Raw genomic sequence first — 22,235 nt, 5'->3', positions numbered from 1 at the left:
TTTGTTGAAAAGCTTAGAGAATTAACAAACTGGACTTATTTTCAATTACTAATATTACTACCAAGTAAGTTCACTGGTAAAGCAAGGACGTTTTTATATTCATCTCCAGTGCTTAAGGAAACAGAATATCAGAAGTTTAGAGATGTTTTCATTTCACAGTTCTCTAGATTGAGAAGTACTGGACCCAACTTGTGGAAACTACAGAGGATCACACAAAAGGATAAAGAAAGTGTTACAGAGTTTTATAATCGCATGTTGACTCTTTCTAACAGTTTGAGCGTGTCTAATGAAGATAAACCTCATTTGGATTGGGCTGTTTTCCAGCGGTTTCGCCAAGGTGTCAGACCAGAAGTGAGAGACTGCCTACAAGAAGAAAATTAACACCTTAGAAGAATGTTTCAAAGTTGTCAAGGAAAAAGAACAAATGATAGGAGACTTTTGTCCCTTATCCAATGTAGGTTATGTGAGCGTTATAAATAAACCTGATTATTCCTTAAACCAATCTGAGACTGAAAAGGAAAATAAAAATGAAAAGGGAAAGAAGAATAATGGAGAAAATTCCTTAAATGTTAATCATATAGCTGAGAGTGAAGAACTATCCAACAAGGACAGTTTAATGCAAGAAATAAAAATCTTAATTCACCATGAAGTAAAAAGATTACATCAACCAGTAACAGATCGCCTTGATGAAGTAATGAAGCAGCTGGTAGTTATTACTACAACCTTTCATGAAAACCATAACCCTACAACATATAGAATCAACAAAATGTGGAACAAGAAGTAAAAAAACAGAATCAACCTATATTAGCAAATCTGGACAAAGTGGTGCATGGATTAGAAAGACTCAATCTACAGATGCCCATTACCTCTCAACCTCAAGCAAAGAAAGAGTATTTCTGCAACTATAAGGATCATCCAAGATACTTTCGATGCCACGGGACTGGGCATATTGCTAGGAATTGTTTCGATGCTCAAGGAACATACCCAAACAATGAATGGGATTCGAATTTTGGACAGATTCCTCACAAAGTACATAGTAATCTTAATAACTCTTTTAAGATGAATGAACCAATGATGAAAATCAGGGGAAATATTCAAGGGTATCAATGTAATATCTTACTAGATACAGGTTGAATGCTTTAACTATCAGTAGATGCTACCTCATGCATATAAAGTACAGAATATGGAAAAATATTATTAAATTGAGGAGACCAGTGAGAATTACTACTCTTTCTGACTCTACTTTTATGACATATAAGAAAGCTCGTGCAAGGATTTTTCTACCAAATTTTGGGTTATTTGTTTAGCAGGATCTACTAATTATTCCATCAACACCCAACTCAAGTTCTCACATCATTTTGGGGATTAACTTTATGAAAAATTATTGGTTGTCATGTGACTTTTCTAAGGGTGAGATATCCATAATGAACAGAAGAAGAAATATCTGGAGAAATAATACACTCACAAATATTGGATGGAAGCAACTAACAGAAAGGCATGGTAAGACGAACGTGATACAGCCTACAAGTAAAGTACAATCAACTACTAATGAGTCAATTGAAGATTTCAATGACTCAAATTCTGATCTTGGAAAGGCTTTCATCCAGCAGTGGATTGACAATGGCTGATGATGATAATATATATATACAGTGGTATCTCGCTAATCCGAACCCTCCAGTAATCAAAACTGCAATTTGAATAAAAAAAGGTTTTATTTATTAAGTATTATTATTTTGTGTACTATTATTTTAACTATTATTATTTATTTTATTATAGTACAGTATAACTACGGTGATACACAAAAAGAGTAAATTCAAAACGTGCGTAATTTGGTTAAAAATATAAATCCAGATAAAAATTTCACAAACAGATGTTATGGAATGGATTACAAGTAGAACTGAAAGTGAATTCAAAATCGAATCAGATGCTGAAATTATAAATATGATGCCACAGAATGAATTAGATGATGATAAAGAACTCTAAGAAAAAAAAAAGTAAAACATGAAGAGGCAGTTGACAGTTTTAATGTGTGTATGGGTTAAGCAGAATGATATGGCATTCCACAAAATTTTACTGCTAATGTAGCTTCGAGAAGAAGCATTCGAAAAAAGTTTAGCTTCCAAGAAGCAAAAGAAAACCAGCGACTTTTTTTTTTTACAAAGAAATCAAAAAACTTTTTTTTAAATTATTTTGAACTTTTTTTGTGTGTTGTGTACAAGAAACTGATATTTTTACACAAATTAATTTATGTACTGAACTATGCAATTTTATTAAATCAGAATCCTCGACAATACAGGTACATACAAACTAAATTTTTTTACTAAAATAAACTTGTGTGCAGTATTATTTTTTCAGTTTTATATTACAGTACAGTAGCTTTTTTTCTATCAGTTACTTCATTTATTTACAGAATTAAATTGATGTACCATTAGAATCTGTTTATTTTTGTCTTAAAAGCGTTATTGTTGTCTGTTTGGGGGAGGGGGTTTTGCTAATCCGAACAAGCACGGTTTTTATTAGTTCGGATTAGTGAGATACCACTGTGTGTGTGTGTGTGTGTGTGTGTGTGTGTGTGTGTGTGTGTGTGTGTATATATATATATATATCTCATCTCATCTTCCTTATACCCTCTTTTACCTTGCGGTGTCGAGGGTCCATTGATGATCGGAACTCACTCCGTTTACAGGATAAGGTGGTCAGCCTTATGCCCCAGTGTATCCTATGGCCTGTAGTGTTGAGTTCTCAAGGCCAGTTTGCCTGCTTTGCAGGATGAAAAACCCCAGAAACTGGGGGGAAAACCCTGCTGTCCACGCCCAAGACTGGCTAACTTGGTTATGGCTGAGGAAGATCCTTCAGCTCCTCACGTCACCGACGGGAATCGAACCTAGGACACTCTTTCCCCAGGCATATGGTTGCAAAGCGCATTAAGGATACTAAGTAATTTTATACACTTGGTTATTTTACTCCTTCTCCCAAGTAAGCAAAACAGTTAAGTTTGCACCTGAATGTAGTTCAAGTCTAAAGGTAGTGCAACACTAGGGCAACAACTTTACAACACGTTGCCCTGGTGTTGCACTACTTTTAGACTTGAACTACGTTCAGGTGCAAACTTAACTGTTTTGCTTACTTGGGAAAAGGAGTAAAAAAACCAAGTTTATAAAATTACTTGGTATCCTTAATATATATTATCCCCAAGGTAAAAAAAACTTTTCACATCTTTATCTCATCCAGAGTTTCTTATTGAAAGTAAAAGCACCTTGTAGCAACTTGTATAGGTAAAGTTGATAAGGCTCTGTGTTACTTAAAACCTTGGTATTTCAGGGAACAACGCAGAGTTGGGCAATCTTTCGGGATCGTCTTATTTTTAGAGCCCGTTTCACTTTTACATTCAAAAAAGGTTGAAACCAGTCTGGGTAGTAACCCCACCCATAATGTATAACAGTATACATCTCTTAGTGAGATGTGTTTTACATTATGGGAAATACTAAGAATAGTGATTAGAGCTTTACCCACCTTTACAATGAGTTGCCTTGGTGTTGCACTACCTTTAGACTTGAACTACGTTCAGGTGCAAACTTAACCGTTTTGCTTACTTGGAAGAAGGAGTAAAAAAACCAAGTTTATAAAATTACTTGGTATAGGTATCCTTAATATATATTATCCTCAAGGTAAAAAACTTTTCACACACACACACATATATATATAGTTTTATGAAAAAATTCAATGACTAGAACCGAGATTTAAGTAAAAAGGTTTTAATATAAAATTTTAACACAAACTGACTTGCTCTTCTGGTAAACTCAAAATATCAATATATAGAAAGCCCACACATACAGATATCTGCACAGTCAGTCCCATCATTTCCCTCTTCATAAGCTTGGAATAATTTCCACATTGGGACATAGAGCCTGTTCTCTTCTTGATGACCCAAATGAACTTCCTACAGAAATAAACCATCTGAAAACTTCTTTCGAAGTTAATGGATATTCCAAGAAAATCATTGAAAAATTCCTTCTTAATCCTCCTAGACATCACTCAGAAGAAACAAATAGATTCAAAGGCAATATATCTATTCCTTACATAAGTACTGTTTCACATAAATTAGCAAAAGTTCTAAGAAAATACAATATCAGAACATTGTTCACTCCACTTCCAAAGATCCGTTTCTTAATTAGCCACCCAAAACCTTGTCATCATCAACTCAAATACCCTGGTGTATATAAAATATTGTGATATTCCTTATTTTGGGCAGACAGACAAATCTGTATGGAAGAACACATGAGGGACATTACTTACGAGAGACAGCGAGCGAGTGCATTATCAAGTCATATCCTTTTCTTGGCTAATCCTAATGATGAAAACCAAAGTCACAAAGTCTGCTGGGAAAAATCTACTAACATCTTCCATTGTAGTGACGAACTAGAGAGAAAAATCGTGGAATCTAGAGAAATCACCTTCAATCCTGTTCATCTAAATAACAACTTGAGCTACAACCTCCCAGATAGTCATTCAGCTGTAATCATGTACTGGCGTTCACGTGAGGCTGCAAGCACGCACTCTCCCAACAATGCAACAAACGAACGAAAGAACAGCTTCAAATACAAGTGCAACGTTTTTATGCTAATTATGTATAGAGACTGTCTATGTTGTTCATAGTCTTTTAACCTTCAATGTTTAGTATTTTTTATTTCTTTTATAATGTCACCTGAAGAAGGCTGTTACAGGCCGAAACTAGTAGTGTTTTTATATTAAAACCTTTTTACTTAAATCTCGGTTCTAGTCATTCAATTTTTTCATAAAACTATGTATGTTAACCGAGTTAATGATCATTCTGTCATATATATATATATATATATATATATATATTATTTATTTTTGTCCACTCAAGTTCAGTCTTTGCAATACAAGTCCTTTCCCTTTGACTTCATATGCTCTTCATGTATTACAATATTGTTAGCCATTTTAGCTGTCACATTTATTCACAAAGTGAAATGCACATTGAAGTGACATAATAATATTGCATACATGAGTACAGCGGTGCGTGGTTATGCTGTACTTTTAGTGTTTGATCATGTAGCTTAAATTTCTTTACAACTGGGATAAGGCTATTAAACGTGATGAACTAAGCACTCACCACATAATCATAACCTTTCAGGTACTGACTACTATACTATAAGCCTTTTGTAAACGAAGTTTTCATTATAGTTATCTTCAGACACTGCTAACAGTAGAGCCATGGCAGCGGATTTTTAAGTTGTATCACGGACATGTTACAAAAGTGGTACATATTCTTACATTTAAAATGACATGTCATGAAATTCACTATCACATACGTTTTTATGTATGAAAAAATCTAAACATTATTGTTAAATTTAAGCAACGCATGTAACGTAAATAAATCAAGCAGAGTGGAAGTGATATGAACAGGTAAAAAAAAAACACACTTACAAAAGGAAGCTCATTGCTTTTAGTTTATTTTCTAAATTAATGTTAAAACTAAATCTCCAAAAATACAAGCTGGAATGATAAACGACTGAGGCACAAGTTCTACATAACAGTATTTTTGTGTTATTCCTGTAAGTGCAACAAGATGGCTACACCGGAACTGAAACTTACTTCCTGCAATAAATATTAATAAAATAAAGATTATCTATGTAACACTTCGTAAACATTTCACTAAAATATATATAAAATTACATAGATATTCATTTTTTGCAGCTTTCTATGAAATATTTTAGGATGCAGTAATAATTTTTAAATCCGATATTAAAGTTGTAATCGAATGAATTTGAAACCGCCATTTCTCATTGTTCTGTGCAATAGAAGTTGATGTTAGCGTTGTAATCTTGTTTCTGTTTTCAGAGTCTTGGTTCTGGCTTTTTTTTTTCTTCCCTGGTAAGTGTTTATTAATTTGTTTTTGAAAAAAAAAAAACCGGTGTACATTATCTCACTACCCCAAGTTCGACAGAAAATCAGTACGAATATTTTATAATTCAGGAATAATAAATTGGTCATTAGAAAAATGATCAGTATATTAGAAACGGTTTATGTAATGTGGCTAACGAAAGTGATGGTCCGAATTGCTCTGTGGAAATTAAAATACATTAAATCGGTATATTTTTGGTGATGGATTTCATCAACGTTTGTATACCAGCCTTTTGCAGTACAAACCTGATAGGTTGTCCTCCGGACTAGACTATTTTTAATTTGTAATTTTTCACTTTATGGGTGCGAAATGCCTTAATATAATTGTTGTAACAATCATTTTAAAAGGTAGTAAATTTAGGACGAAGAAAGGTCAAATGAAAGAGAGGATACTTTTTTTCTTTTCCCTTTTGTACATACAAAACCATGACTGATTTTTTGTTCAGTACATGACGAATAGGGAACTACAAGTCATCTCTAGAAATTGAGCAAGAATGTAGTTAGCAAGGGTGAGGGCTAGATTTCTTGGAAAATGTAAATTAGTGGAATCGGTTGCTGAAGTCAGAAGAAAGAGAAGTATAACATGATCAATGCTTGATGAAATATGTAGGTCTTCCCTCGATAATCCTGCAATATGGAAAGAGACTTATATCCAGCTCATTCCAGACAAAGGTGGTAAAAGTTAGCTAACAGACTACCATCCAATTGCTTTCATTTCTGTCCATTCAAAAACTTTCAAGAAAGTCATCAGCATCCAAGTTTTGCACTTTGTGGAGACCCACCAGATAATTAGTGACCAGCAAAATGGATTCTGCCACTCTTGATCCACAGCTGGCCTTTCACCACTCACCCACCTCTGGACTCAACCCATCGAAAACTGGAGAAACTCATCTTACGAAATTGCTGTTGGGCAGGAGGCCTAAAAATTGAAGTTTCCCATATTTGGGGAAGTTGAATAAATCATTTATTAACATTTAGTTGGTTTTTTTAATTTGCTGCTGATTCTTAAAAAAAAGCTTTTCGAGTTTGTATTTATTGTGGCAAAGCATAGTAGTTTTTCTTCCATTTGATTCTCTGCAAGGTATACAAGACCTGGCTGACCATAGTTATGGAAACAGCTGTATTTCTTATATTCTAGGCAGATGTGAGCAGATTTCCCAGTTTGACCATAATATAAGTTGCAAGAACAAGGAACAGAGAGAGGAGTAAATGATCCTTGGGAGAGCAGATGAGGTTTCAATGCAGTGCAGAGATTGTACTTTTTTTTTTTTTTTTTTTTTTTTAGAGCTCTGGCTATTTTTGGCCCCCAGTGTATGGAACAATGATGGCATTACTGCATGTTAGAGGAGATCGGAGGAACAATTAATTTGTTGATCTTTTCTGGCATTATAACCATTGGACAAGGTCTGGCAAATAAAGGAGAGTTTAGCATGGGTGGAATAGAGACTGGAGGCCCTATTGACAAGGTTTTTTATTATTATTATTACATGACCCAAGAAGTCCAAAGATTCATCAAGGGAGGTCACCCTACTCTACAACTCTCTGCCTTCACCACTCAGTCCACCAACTACAGCAAACTACATCATCTTCACCAACACCATCTACTGTCCACCACTAGTGTTTTCACAGACCATCACAAACATCCATGTCCACAATAGGATTTGAATCTGCAGCCTTTTGTCTGGAGAGCAGATAAGCTAACCACTCAGTCAACCTGACTGGCACCATATTTTTTGATATGTGGCAATTTTGATAACATATTGTTGAGAGCGAGGTGATATGAAAGTTTATGTATTTACCTGTGCGGGTATGTTTTCTGTAAACTGAAAAAGAAAGGATGCTGTTGGGAAGATGTGATTAGAGTATCTAGAAAAGGCAGGCAATTGAAGTGAACTGGATTGTGGGGTTTTGTCTGTTGAGATGGAGGAATCTATATCTTAGCCAGATAGAATGTTTGAGAATAGTAGTATCAAGAGCATATTTTTCAAAATGCATCATCATCAAATTCCTGACATGTACCCTCAAGGGGTGTACAGAATATGATAGTACTACATGAAAAATTTACATCATTACTAACTTCCTATGTACAATTTTCTTCTAAATCAATCTGTTACCTGTCAGGACTCCAACATTATCAGATCTTACATTTCTATCTTTCAAGGCACTTCTTACTGCATCAATCCACCTATATCTTGGTCTTCCTCTGGATCTTTAGCAAAACAAGTGTTCTCTGCCAACGTATTACTAATCTTTCCTCTGCATTCTTAAACAGAATGCAGCCATACCACCTGAGATTAGAATCAGTGTGTAGAGGCTTAATTAATTGTATACAGCACTCAGAAAGGATTAAAACAGAATTTAATACTTCCGATATTTAGTCTCAGCCAGTGAGACATCTTCAGGGATTACAAAAAAACTAATGTAACATATACACAAATACCACACAACACTAAGCCCAACCACGTGGGTGACTCTAAAGTCCTATTTAGGTGGAGTGGCCTCTAAGGGTGGTTGTAGGTAGCCTGGAATGCAAGGTGGGATCTCTGATTATAAGTATTTTCCAAATCTTAATAAATACGGTTGCATTAAGCTTCCTAAGATTTGGGAAACACTTATCATCAGAGATCCCACTTTACATTCCAGGCCACCTACAACCACCCTTACAGTGCACTCCACCTAGATAGGACTTTTCACCCATGTGGTTGGGCTTAGTATTGTGTGGTATTTGTGTATATGTTACATTAGTTTTTTGTAATCCCCTGAAGATGTCTCAGTGACCGAGACGAAATATAGGAAGTATTAAATTCTGTTTTAATCCTTTGAGTGCTATATACAATCCATTAGCTCTGCTAGCAATGTCAAGTTCTTTCCTAATATCCTTGTTTTTAATATGATATTGCCATTGATGCCGTCTGTTCACATCCCTAATCTTTCTCAAGACTCTCATATCTGTAGTTTCTAGTCTTTGGTCAAGTGTTTTACTTCTCGCCCAGTTCTCAAATCCATAAGTTAAAATTGGTTTGAAACACTGTCTTGTATACAGCTAATTTAGTGTTTGACTAATTTCTCTCATATTCCATATAAATAGTCAGTTGATGGTAAATTATTTGCCATCTTCACTAAAAACCGTGCCTGAGTAGCTGAAATGTTTCACTTGTTCAATAAGTTCTCCATTCACAATGCAGTTAATATTTTCATTGCTTCTGCGTATTTTCATTGGCTTTGTCTTGTTATTGCTGACCTTCATACAAACAAGTTATTCAATTTAGTCATGGAATCTTGTAGAGGATTTATTTAGAAGTATAACATCATCCGCATAAAGCAAAGAGCTGACATTAACATATCTAATTTTGATATCAGGTTGAATACCACTTTCCTTCATAATGTGATTCATATAGATAATGAATAAGTGAAGGGATAATGTACATCCTTGTCTGACACCAGATTTAACAAAACCATCTTCCTGTTCTTCAATTCTAACTGCTGACTTGCAACTCAAAGACTAAGTATTGCTTGATATAAATCCCCGCTGACACCATACAACTATAGCATTTTGAATAACTTCTCTTTTGGCACCTTGTCATATGCCTTTTCCAGATCTACAAAACTTAAATACAGATCTTTGTTATATTCCCACGACTTCTCAACAATTTGTCGTAAAGTGAAAATCTGATCCCGACAGCCTCTATTTGGCCTGAATCCAGCATGTTCTTCATCAAGCTTCCCTTCCTTTCCACAATACTTCTCAACCGTTTCTCAAGTATACCAAGAACACTCAGTAGGGATATACCTCTGTAATTCTCACATTCAGTTTTATTTCCCTTTTTATACATTGATATTATGAGAGCTCTACCCCAATCATCTAGAATTCATCCTTCTGTCCAGGCTTACTGAATTATGCAGTGCAGCCACTGTAAGATTTTTATACCTCCATACTTGAGCATTTCTGGTTGGATATCATCTACTCCAGCTGCCTTTCTGCATTTCAGGCTTTTGATGACTTTTTCTACCTCAAGTATGGATGTGTATTTCTGATTGCATGCCTGGTCAGTGTTTCTTACCACAAAGTTTATGTAACTACCTATGTGGGTAGATTTTCTGTAAATGAAAAAGAAAGGATGCTGTTGGGAAGATGTGATTAGGGTATCTAGAAAAGGCAGGCGATTGAATTTAATTAGATTCTGGGGTGTTGTCTGTTGAGATGGAGGAATCTGTATGTTAGCCTGATAGAATGTTTGAGAATAGTAGTATCAAGAACATGCTTTCCACAATGCTCCATATAACAATTGGCTGGGGATGGTGGGAGCCCAGAGTTGTATCCTCAATTTCCTTATGAATGCTGTCTTTCCAAATGTGAAGTAGCCAGAATGAAAAAGATGAATGATGTCAGGGGAGAAAACATTTTGTAGAAATTTTAAGTGTCAGAACGAGGGATATTGGTAAAAAGAAAGGTGATATCATTATTGTTTAAAGCTCGTCGTCATCGTCTGAGCAATTCAGGTACAGGCTTTTTATGTCCTGTTCCTGCTCTGCAGATTGTTTAAAGCTAAGTTTTTAAAACAAAATTTTACAACTGAACTCTCCATTATTTACCAAATAATGGAGAGTTCAGTTCCATTCTGAACTGTCTAATAGTTAGAATGCCAAAAAAAAAAAAAAATCAAATTAATTGTTTTTCGTATTTCCCTTTCCACATGCAGACTATAGTAATGCTCATTGTTCCTTATATCTGGGGTATGATGAGTATTACTATAGTCTGCATGTGGAGACTATAGTAATGCTTATCGTTCCTTATATCTGAGGTACCTTAGAAAATATAGCCAGAACTCTAAAGTACAATCTCTCCATTGCATTCATTACAGTACTCCCGCCACTCTTTCCACCCTACTCATTCATGCTGAATACTCTGTATTCATCACATTTGATTCCTGTAATGATAATTCTTTTCTGTTAATTAGATTTCACTTATTCCAATAATTTTTGGTCCTATATATATATATATATATATATATTGCCCCCTAATTAAATCATCTTGTATCATCGTTGTCTTTTCGTTATCATGGTATTATTATTATTATTGTTGTTGTTCCGGGAAACTCCAAGGAGTCGACAGACTCATCGAGGGAGGCCCTAACATCATGTCTGGAACAACTATTCAACATTCACAGTATCTATCATATCTTGCCTTGAACTCATTCACGGTCGTAGCACCCACAACAGACTCTGGAAGCTTATTCCACTCATTCACCATTCTCCAAGTAAAAAACCTAGCTCTAACACCCTTGTCAACCATGCTCTTGCCAAGCTTCCATGCATGGCCCCTAGTCCTCCCACCACCAGTCATATTTTCAAAAAATATCTTCTGGATGATCAATCTTATAAAAACCCTTCAGTAATTTGAATGTCTTAATCATATCACCCCTCCTTCGCCTATCGTCCAATTTCTGCAACCCACAAATCCTCAACCTATTCTCATAAGGTTCATTCCACAGACCTGCTATCATCTTGGTCACTCGTCTCTGGACCCTCTCCACTTCTTCCCCATCACGAAGAAATCCTGGTGCCCATAACTGGGCACAGAAGTCCAGATAGGGTCTTATCAAGGCTCGATACAGAGGATCAACAACTTGCTTCTCTCTGCATGTTAAAGTATTTTTCATAAGCCAAGTGATTTGGTGAGCTGTTTTAGTTACTTTTGCAATGTGCCCCCTAAACTTCAACTCCCTATCCACCAGTACTCCCAAATCCCTGGCCTCATCAATCTCCTGGAGTACGGTTCCACCTATACGATATACTGCTGCTATTCTTTTCACCCCAAAGTGCATAACCTTACACTTTGCCACATTAAACTGACATCCATTTTTCCTAGCCCAGTCCTCCAAACTATCCAAATCATCTTGTAAAATTTTGACATCCTGTGCACTCACAATTGCTCTACCCAACTTTGCATCATCAGCAAACAAGTGAACACTTCCTTTTAAATCCTTTCCAATATCATTGATGAACAAATTGAAAAGCAGTGGTCCAAGAAACAGAGCCCTGCGGCACTCCACTAGTCACAAGACGTCTTTTTGACTCCACTCCTGAATAAACCACTCTCTGGTATCTCTCCTTCAACCACCCTCCTATCCATCTTACCAACCCTATATCTATCCCCATCTGCTCCAGTTTACTGATTAGGGTTCCATGTGTTATCCTGTCAAAGGCCTTGGCAAGGTCCAGTAGTATCACTGTAAACCCATTACCCCTATCCAGTTCAGCCGTCACTGTGTTATAAAACGTGAGCAAGTTACTGAGGCATGATCTACCCTTCACAAAACCATGTTGTCCCTCATACAATATCCCATTTTCATCTATCCAATCCTGTATTCTTTTCTTGACTAATTCCTCTAAGACCTTGACAATGATTTCTGATATGCTAATCGGTCAGTAATTTACAACAGCAGTCTTGGAACCACCTTTATGCAGTGGAACTATTTTCCCTTCCTTCCACCCGCTCGGGACTAACCCAGACCTGAGACTCAAATTAAACAAAATGGTCAAGGGTACTGACAATTCTTTAGCTGCTTCTCGTACTACACGAGCTGGTATACCATCCAATCCCACAGATGTATTGACATTGAGGTTATGCAATAGACTACTCACCTCCACTTCATTCACCACAATTCCCATATAATCTACTGGTTTATTCGTTTCTGCAATGTCACCACCTGGATGATATATTCTTGCAAAGTGCTCACTCAGTAACTCAGCTATCTCAACTGATTCAGTTACCTCCCTACCATCGGCATTCTTTAAAATCATTCTGCCATGTACATTTTTCCTTTTACTTGCTACATATCTTAAAAACTGTTTAGGATTCTCTTTAGCCTGCATGGCCAATGTTCTTTCGTAATCTTTTTTGCTTTTCTTACCACACTCGTCACTCTTCTGGCCTGTGCTTTATACCGTTCATGTGCCTGTTGGTCACCTTTCTCCTTAAATTCCCTCCATAATATGCTCTGCACTCCTTGACGGTATATCACAGATTTACTTCTTTGGGGCTTCAAAATGATATATTATCACATCTCCACCCTTGCTGGATAGAGTTTAGTCAGAAAGCTTTTCTCCTTCCCGTCTTATGCTGCTTTTCTAATTTGTATTTGTGCCTTCATTAAACTGCTATGTTCAGTAACTGTGTTAGTTTTCTTTGGGACACCTATGAGTTAATCTTATAATTTTTCTAATATTTGCTGATAGTTCTTTTTATTTTCTAATAGTGTTATAAAATTTAAATTTTGGCCAGCCTTGATCATTTATATTTCTGCATTTCTTTTCTAGTCAATGGGGATAAATGTTACATCAAATGTTCTTCGTAAAATTCTTCCCTTCTGTTTCATTAGAAGAGCTCAGTTTATTTCCTCCTTTAACTGTAAATCAAAACAGCCAAACTTTATACACAAGAAAGGATGCCACTTGCCAGCTGTCACCACCACCATCCACAGCGTTTCAGGACATACTATTTTGGTACTATTCCTATTTTTTTATTTTATTGCTTTGCATAAAGTAGGACCTTAAATTTATAGGTTGTCTGAAAAATCCTTTTTTTTTTTTGCCTTTCTTTCTTTTTTTTTTTTTTAAATAAAGAGTAGTATAATTTTGTAAAATTGTGAGTAGCTGATTATCCAGTTGCAGTAAAATGGTTTTTTCAGATGGATTTGGAGAGAATTAAAAACAACATAAATACCTGTGATATGGTAATTTTCACACATTCATGAACAGTAATAATTAATTTAGTTTAATCCTTTATCCAAGTGTGAGCAAACAACGTTTGCGCCTGAAAGTTTCTTCAGGGCTGGGGTAAGGTGGTACAACATCGGGCAACTCATTGCAAAGGTGGAGCAAGCTAACATCATTCCTATCTCCCATAATTCAAAACACATCTCCTTGCAGATATGTATAATGTTATGCATTAAGGGAAGGGCCACTACCCAGACTAGTTTCGACCTTTATTGAGGTCTCTTCAGTGGGAGCCAGGCCTAGACATGGAGATACCAGGCAGAAGCATTAGCAAGGTCATCTCTACCTGTAGGAGTTGCCAAACAGTGTGCCACCTTTTTATTAAATTACTCTGGATTTAGAGAAAGATGTTGAAAGTTTATTTTTCACTCGGTTAGACTATAATAAAACCAAGTGTGAGCAAACAAACGAGTTGCCTGGCGTTGTACCACCTTACCCGAGTCCTGAAGATACTTTAAGGCGCATACTTTGTTTGCTCACACTTGGATAAAGGATTAAACTAAATTTATTATAGTCTCTAACCAAGTGAAAAATAAGCTTGCAACATTCATGAACAGTGTTCTTAGAAGATTCTTCCAGAAAATAAAATACAAGGAGCAAGTGAAAAGCAGAAAAAGTAGTTCATTGAGTGAGCATAGTCATACATGCATGAAAGGTTTTGAAAGCTATAGGTTTGACAAACTTGTGCATGGATGTGATTTAAAAAAAAAAAAAGTTCCTGTTCACGTAAGCTGTGTTATGTATGCTCTCTCTCTCTTTGTTTGATCATTCCTTTTTAGTGAATAAAAGATTAATAAATGGATTTCTGTTTAAAAGCATAGTATTTAACATGATCTAAGTAGATTTTCTCATAATATCAGTGTTGGTAAGATATCTGGAGCATTCCAAATACGTTTTTGGTTTAGTCATAGGGGTTGAAATAAATATCTGAAGATCGAATCCTATTTGATTCTCAGACAATTATTCTGGAGTGAAGCGAAATATTATTTTGTAAATATATTTCTATCCTACTGGAACAATTGGTATTTAAATTCTAGAATATTCATTTTTGAGGATTTAATCTGGAAGGGCAAAATTTTTTAGATAGGATTAAATGCTCTGATAGAGCCTATCTGCAAATCTATTTGAAGCCTACTCCTCTTTGAATCTTAATCCCATTTGCATCTTGATTATGACAGGTCTTTGAGCCTAACACACAAAAAGAAATGGATAGTGAACTAAAAGTTGCAGAAAAGGGAAAAAAAAATAGTATATGTAGTAAATGAATATATAATATAAACTTTTTTTATTTATTGAAATTGTTATTCATTTAAAATAATCTTATATAGTTCATAGAAATTCACCTTCAGGATTTATGTGCCTCTTCCATAGTGTATTTCCATTCTCTTAACCTGCTTTGAAGAATGAAATCTTAGTGGGAGTGTGGGCCTTCAAACCTCCAACCACTATTGAAGCCTTGGCTCTTCAACAAGTGTGCCAAAGTAGTCCAAGATAAAAATTCAGAGCTTTGCACTCAGCCTGCACTATAGGTCACAGTAATAAGTTATTTATTTATTTATTTTTCTGAGTACTTGTTTCCTGCCTATGTGCCAGTCTGGTTCCTTGGAATGGCCCTTGGATTCACTCCTGTTCATCCATTTATCCACCTCTCTTGCATCCTGATGGTGCCATTTTAACATTGTCTAATGACATGACTCAGCGCTTGACATTAGTTTCTCTGCTATACCATGAACAACTTGTATGTTCCTTCTGATATTTCACCAAAAAAAAAAAAAAAAAGATTAGGAAAAATCTTCAATAATATAGATGCTAATAAGCTTCCTTGTCTAGATTGGATTTCTTCTAAAAACTTGTTCTTCAGAATAGAAATCCATCCTACATTGCCTATAGAAGCTATCATATTTGTTGCATCTATGCAAGAATGGACGAGAAAAGGTTAGCAAAGCAAATGTTTGATGCCAAGATGACAGGAAAAAGACCCAGAGGAAGACCAAGATCTAGGGTGATTGGTTCAATCAGAAGCGCCTTAGAAGAATGATGTTAGATATGACAATATTGGAGTGCTGACAAGCAATAAGCTAATTTGGAAGAAAATTATTAATAGTAATGCTGTCAAAGTAGCCTGAACACCCCTTGTTGGTACATATCAGGAAATTCGTGATCTATCCAATGGTCTCAAAAGCAACCTTTATGCAGCCTGTCCCTAAAAAAAATGCAATACAAGTTGTGAATGGGGATGCGATATCCAGGAAGAGGAAAGTCACTAGTGGAGTTCCCTCAGGTGTCTGTTTTAGGGCCATTACTGTTTAACTTGTATATTAATGATATTGGCAAAGATTTGGATGGAGATATTCAGTTGTTTGCAGATGATGCAAATTTGGGATGAACCATAAAGAGTAGTAAAGATGTTGTGGCCTTACAAGAAGGCTTGAATAAATTGAGTGATTGGGCAAGCAAATGGAGATGCGAGTTCAATGTTTCAAAATGTAAGGTTTTAAAATTTTTAAAACAAAGATGGGAGGCAGAATTTATGCTTGGTGAGAATATAGATGGCGGTAGAAGAAATAAGAGATCTGGGGGTGATACCGTGGATAAGGATCTAAAATTTAGGGTACACATCGCCAAAATTGTGAAGACAACACAAAGGCTTTTGGGAATGATGCAGACGACACTGACGTGTAGAAGTAGGGAGATTCTTGTTCCTTTGTATAAGGCTTTGATTAGGCCACACATAGACTATTGTGCCCAGATTTGGTCACCGGGTTTTCAGAAGGATGAAGAGATGTTGGAAAGGGTCCAAAGGCAACTGACTAAGGTAGTTTCTGACCTCTGGAATGTCGAGTATGAGGAAAGATTGAGAAGATGTAATTTGCAGAGTCTGGTGGAGAAGTTCTACAGAGAATAGTGGGAGTTCAGGGGAGAACCAGAGGTCATCCTTGGAAACTGTATAAAGAGGGTGTGAGTGAGGGGCAGGTTTTTTTCATGCAGAGTTGTGAATGATTGGAATGCCTTGCCTGAGAGTGTGGTGTCTGCAAGAAGTTTGAGTGTGTTTAAGACAAGGTATGATGAGATGTGTGTGTGATAAAAGGACCTCCCAGATGAGTCTTTGACTCCATGAGGTCTTGGGTTAGTAATAATAGTAATAATATTGTCAATTTTTACTGCTGATGAAATGCCTAGAAACCAACCCCCTAAATATACCCCCACACAAAATCTAATATGGCTGTGTTTGTGAAAATGTATTTGTATATTGATCTAATGACCAAACATAAGAAATAATTTTGAGTGCCCTTACGTAGTAAATATCCCTTCTGAGGACAATGATGCTTTTATTTTTAACTGTCTTTGTCCTATGAAAGGGAGGCACATTACCCACCTCTTTTTCTGAATACTATCTGAAGATGGTTGCTATATTTTCTAGCAGTTACACCATAATTCAGACATATGGTATCATTAAAAGTTTAGTGTATATAGTACAGCAAAAAATATCTAGCTGGAAAGCTGATAGCTATGCAAACCTTTTTAGCCAATAGTTGAAATTCTTCATTATTACTTATACTATAGAAGAGGAAGAAAGTTCATTCCTCTGTTCACTAGCAAACCATGGACAGCACTAAAGATGTAAGAAAAAGTGACAATGCTCAAGAGGAAAAGTGTGGTTAAAAGAAAGAAGCCCAGCAATGATAGAGGAATGAAGGGAGAACAGTCAACCATGATATGTGATGAATGACTAGAGAGGAACTGCTGACTTGAAACAAAGAGTAGGAGAGATATCACAAGATGACAAGGAGCACTACACATTGAACAAATGAATGTGTTGGCAATGTCAAGAGAAATTGGCAGAAGTCAAATCAGTGATTACCAAGTAACCAATGAGCATGCAAGCAGTGAAGCAGACAGCTCTGAATAATCCCTTCCCATCCACTATCTTCGACTATGTAGGAACTAATGTTAGTACAATGGTACAGCACTTTGATGGCTAACTTGTATTGCATTTTTTTTAGGGACAGGCTGCATAAAGGTTGCTTTTGAGACCATTGGATAGATCATGAATTTCCTGATATGTACCAACAAGGGGTGTTCAGGCTACTTTGACAGCATTACTATTAATCTCCTATTAACAATTTTCTTCCAAATTAGCCTTTGCGAAATCCAAGTATATTACTGTGTATCCTTCTCCTCTGTCCAAGGAAGCAGTCACTTTATTGTAATAAGTAAGTAGATTACTAAAACATGACCTCCCTTTAGCAAATCCATGCTGTCCATCAAAGATAATACCATTGTTGTCAACCCAATTCTAGATCTTAGTTCTCACAAGCTTCTCCAACAACTTAACCACAACACCTGACACACAGATAACCCTATAGTTTGATGCTTGAGTTCGATCACCTCTTTTATGAAGTGGCACAATCTTGCCCTCCTTCAACTCCTTAGGAACTTGACCAAGTGTAAGACTCTTATTAAAAAATATGTCAAGGCAGGTGTCAACTCCCTGGTACATTCCTTCAGAATACGTGGTGATATATTATCAAGTCCCACAGCCTTATTTACATCTAGTTTACTCAACTCCCCAAACACCTCTTGCTCACTTACAGTCAATCTCTCCTCCCCATCATCAACTGCTCCCAATCTCTCCATGAAGTCACATTCACTAGATTGAAAGACCTGTATAAACTGCTCATTAAGTATCTCCACCACATATTCTGCAACAACTGTCTTTATACCATTTTCTCCAATCAATGTCATCCTTCCATAATCATTCATTCTTTTTCTGGCTGCATATCGAAAGAACTCTCTAGTATTCTTTTTGGCTTCATTAGCTAACTGCTGTTCACACCTCTCTTTAGCTACTCTCACCAAGTCACCCTCCTTCCCTGGTCTTTGTAGACCTCAGGAAATTGGTTATTTCCACTTCTCTTATGCCCTTTTTCTCTGTATCGTATGCTTAATCTCTTTATTCATCCATCTCACACCTACCTTATTTAACCTTCTCACCCTTGGAATACATTTAGACATTGCAGCCACTAGATAGTTTTTGAAAATCCCCCAAGCTGCATTGATCTCTTTTCCAGCTAACTCCTCATTCCACGCTACACCTGCAAGCTGCTTCTGAGCTCTTCATAATCACCTTCCCTTCATAATCACCTTCCACATATACCTTTTTCTCACAGAGGTCCTTGCACTGCTGGCAACCACCCAGGTAATCATCACGTGGTCACTATCACCAATTGATAGATCTCACCTCATTTATAATTACATCTTCTGATGAGATGACCAAATCCTCGTGTGCCCTCTGTTACATACTGTCTGAGGTAGTTATCCCTCAAAAACAATATGAATGATTGGAACTTAGTCTTTCTCATGAAATGCTCTAGAATCTCCAAATATACTCTTTCACTTCAGTTTTTTGTAATAGGAAAACAGTTTGCTATGATGTGAATTGTTTTCATAGTAATCTTCATAAATTTTATGAATTTTCTAGCAGACAAGAAATGGATCAAATACACAATTTGGTTAATAAATCCCTGTCTCATAGACACATTCCATTTCTGATCACTGCTTCATAGATGTCCTGTTTCTGTCTTATGCCTTTGCTGTAGTTGTTTTCATAGGTGCCCTTTTCCCAAATTGGCCACCATCTACTTTGTTGGTGGAGGAATAATAAGCGGCTTCTGGTCAGCAACCACGCTATTAAATTCACTGAACTAACTGCTTGTTCTCTTTTGTTCCATCCACTTATCTTTTTTGGAATGGTCTATCTCAGTCTGTGTCTTTCCAAGGATTATATCCTGTGGCTAGTGTATTAATGATGTAGTTCAGGGTGAGAGAGGGGATATTCATTTGTTTGCTGTTTATGCTAAATTAGGAAGAGCAATGTCGGGAAGTTCTGATGTATTTTCACGAGAGGATTTGAATAGTTTGGTGCTTTGGGCTGAATGGGAGATGTCATTTCACTGTTTCCAAGTGTAAAAGTTGTGCAACTTTGGCCATAGAACATGAAATGAAGTTTATCATATGGAGAAACTTTGTTCTTGCTATGCATGATGTTGATGTGCTGCGAAGGTTTTGCAAACTTTATATGGAGTTTCTTTCATTTGCAGTCTTCAAGATGGTTATATAAACTATCCTCATTTCACCAGTTTATGTACTCAATTGTCTTCTGGCAGTCTCTGAAAAAGTCTTTTTTATTGCAAACCAGTAAACTTTTGAAGAATACACTAGCTAGAGATTATTAGATAATGACATATTAAAACTAATGAGAATTCACTACATTATGATCTTACTTTCTTAGACATGAGTTTAGTCATTAACGACAGTGCCCTTTGGTTGGAAACACATGGGTTCAAATTCTGACTAGGATGGGAAGAACATTTATGAGGGTTTTTCAGGCAAATATATATCAGAACACTGCACTGCAATGTCTTTAACAAGTTTAGGAAAACTGGATCATTCAGATGTGTCAGTAATTTAAACAGAAAACTAAAGTAACTGGATTTCTGATGAAATGAAAATTTCCGGAAAAAAAAAAAAAAAAACTTATCTCAGCAAGTGACTCTATCATAGTCCGGCAAGGAGTGCACTTAAAAAACACCTGAAGTTACATCCATCATATATTTTACTATTTTTACTATTATTACGGGCAACTCCAGGGAGTCATTAGACTCATCGAGGGAGGCCCCAAATCATATTCATCACAACTATTTGACATTCATACAGTACCTATCATACCTCGCCTTAAACTCATTCACTGTCACAGCATCCACCACAGACTCAGGGAGCGCATTCCACTCATTCACTACTCTAAAAGTAAAGAACCCAGCTCTAACACCTTTACTAACCACACTTTTGCCCAGTTTCCATGGATGTCCCCTAGTCCTCCCACAACCAGCCCTGTTCTCAAAAATATCTTCTGAATTAATTTTATAGAAACCCTTCAGTAATTTGAATGTCTCAATCATATCTCCCCTCCTCCACCTATCAACCAATTTTTGCAACCCACAAATCCTCAACCTGTTCTCATACGGTTCATTCCACAGACCTGCTATCATCTTGGTCACTCGCCTCTGGATCCTCTCCACCTCCTCCCCATCAAGAAGAAACCTAGGTGACCAAATCTGAGCACAGTAGTCTAGATGGGGTCTTATCAAGGCTCGATACAGAGGAACAATAACCTGCTTGTCTCTGCTTGTCAATGTATTCTTCAGCAACCAAGTGATTTGATGAGCTGATTTGGCCACTTTTGCAATGTGTCCCCTAAATTTCAATTCCTTATCTACCAACACTCCTAATGTTGAAAGTTTATTTTCCACTTGGTTAGAGTATAATAAATTTAGTTTAATCCTTTATCCAAGTGTGAGCAAACAAAGTTTGCGCCTGAAAGTATCTTCAGGACTGGGTTAAGGTGGTACAGCACCAGGGCAACTCGTTGCAAAGGTGGAGCAAGCTACCAACACTCCTATCCTAGTATCTCCTATAATGCAAAACACATCTCCTTGCGGATATGTCTAATGTTATGCATTAAGGGAAGGGCCACTACCCAGACCGGTTTCGACCTTTATTGAGGTCTCTTCAGTGGGAGCCAGGCCCAAGTCGAGATAGCAGGCAAAAGCATTAGCAGGTCATCTCCACCTATAGGAATTGCCAATTGGTGTGCCACCCTTTTTTTAATAAATTACTCTGGATTTAGAGAAAGATGTTGAAAGTTTATTTTCCACTTGGTTAGAGTATAATAAATTTAGTTTAATCCTTTATCCAAGTGTGAGCAAACAAAGTTTGCGCCTGAAAGTATCTTCAGGACTGGGTTAAGGTGGTACAGCACCAGGGCAACTCGTTGCAAAGGTGGAGCAAGCTACCAACACTCCTATCCTAGTATCTCCTATAATGCAAAACACATCTCCTTGCGGATATGTCTAATGTTATGCATTAAGGGAAGGGCCACTACCCAGACCGGTTTCGACCTTTATTGAGGTCTCTTCAGTGGGAGCCAGGCCCAAGTCGAGATAGCAGGCAAAAGCATTAGCAGGTCATCTCCACCTATAGGAATTGCCAATTGGTGTGCCACCCTTTTTTTAATAAATTACTCTGGATTTAGAGAAAGATGTTGAAAGTTTATTTTCCACTTGGTTAGAGTATAATAAATTTCTCTTCAGTGGGAGCCAGGCCCAAGTCGAGATAGCAGGCAAAAGCATTAGCAGGTCATCTCCACCTATAGGAATTGCCAATTGGTGTGCCACCCTTTTTTTAATAAATTACTCTGGATTTAGAGAAAGATGTTGAAAGTTTATTTTCCACTTGGTTAGAGTATAATAAATTTAGTTTAATCCTTTGCAACGAGTTGCCCTGGTGCTGTACCACCTTAACCCAGTCCTGAAGATACTTTCAGGCGCAAACTTTGTTTGCTCACACTTGGATAAAGGATTAAACTAAATTTATTATACTCTAACCAAGTGGAAAATAAACTTTCAACATCTTTCTCTAAATCCAGAGTAATTTATTAAAAAAAGGGTGGCACACCAATTGGCAATTCCTAT

General features: G+C 36.6%; 2 protein-coding genes across 3 annotated transcripts in view; one reads left to right on the top strand and one right to left on the bottom strand.

The window, feature by feature from the left end:
• The window catches only part of mats (MOB kinase activator-like 1), a 98,350-nt gene extending 92,764 nt beyond the window's left edge, over positions 1-5,586 (bottom strand). Inside the window, exon 1 of the mRNA XM_090403610.1 lies at positions 5,449-5,586. Coding sequence (XP_090259736.1) covers positions 5,449-5,462 — 14 coding nt within the window. The 5' untranslated portion in view covers positions 5,463-5,586. The remainder of the gene's footprint in view (positions 1-5,448) is intronic.
• Positions 5,587-5,814: 228 nt separating this feature from the next.
• The window catches only part of LOC150099119 (heterogeneous nuclear ribonucleoprotein F-like), a 183,658-nt gene continuing 167,237 nt past the window's right edge, over positions 5,815-22,235 (top strand). The window contains exon 1 of one of the 2 annotated variants that reach the window (XM_090404511.1): positions 5,815-5,895. Coding sequence is in view for 1 of the 2 variants with exons in the window: in XM_090404510.1 (XP_090260636.1) it covers positions 13,249-13,431 (183 nt within the window). In the remaining variant the exon portion in view is untranslated. Of the gene's footprint in view, positions 5,896-13,245; positions 13,432-22,235 lie in introns of those variants that run through there. The other variant, XM_090404510.1, reaches the window with a different exon arrangement.

Source organism: Typopeltis vanoorti, chromosome 14, assembly GCF_054136105.1.
Source record: "Typopeltis vanoorti isolate ZY-2024b chromosome 14, IOZ_Tvanoo_1.0, whole genome shotgun sequence".
Lineage (NCBI taxonomy): Eukaryota > Metazoa > Arthropoda > Arachnida > Uropygi > Thelyphonidae > Typopeltis > Typopeltis vanoorti.
The sequence above is the reverse complement of the archived record's forward strand: the minus strand, read 5'-3'. Positions and strand labels throughout refer to the sequence as shown.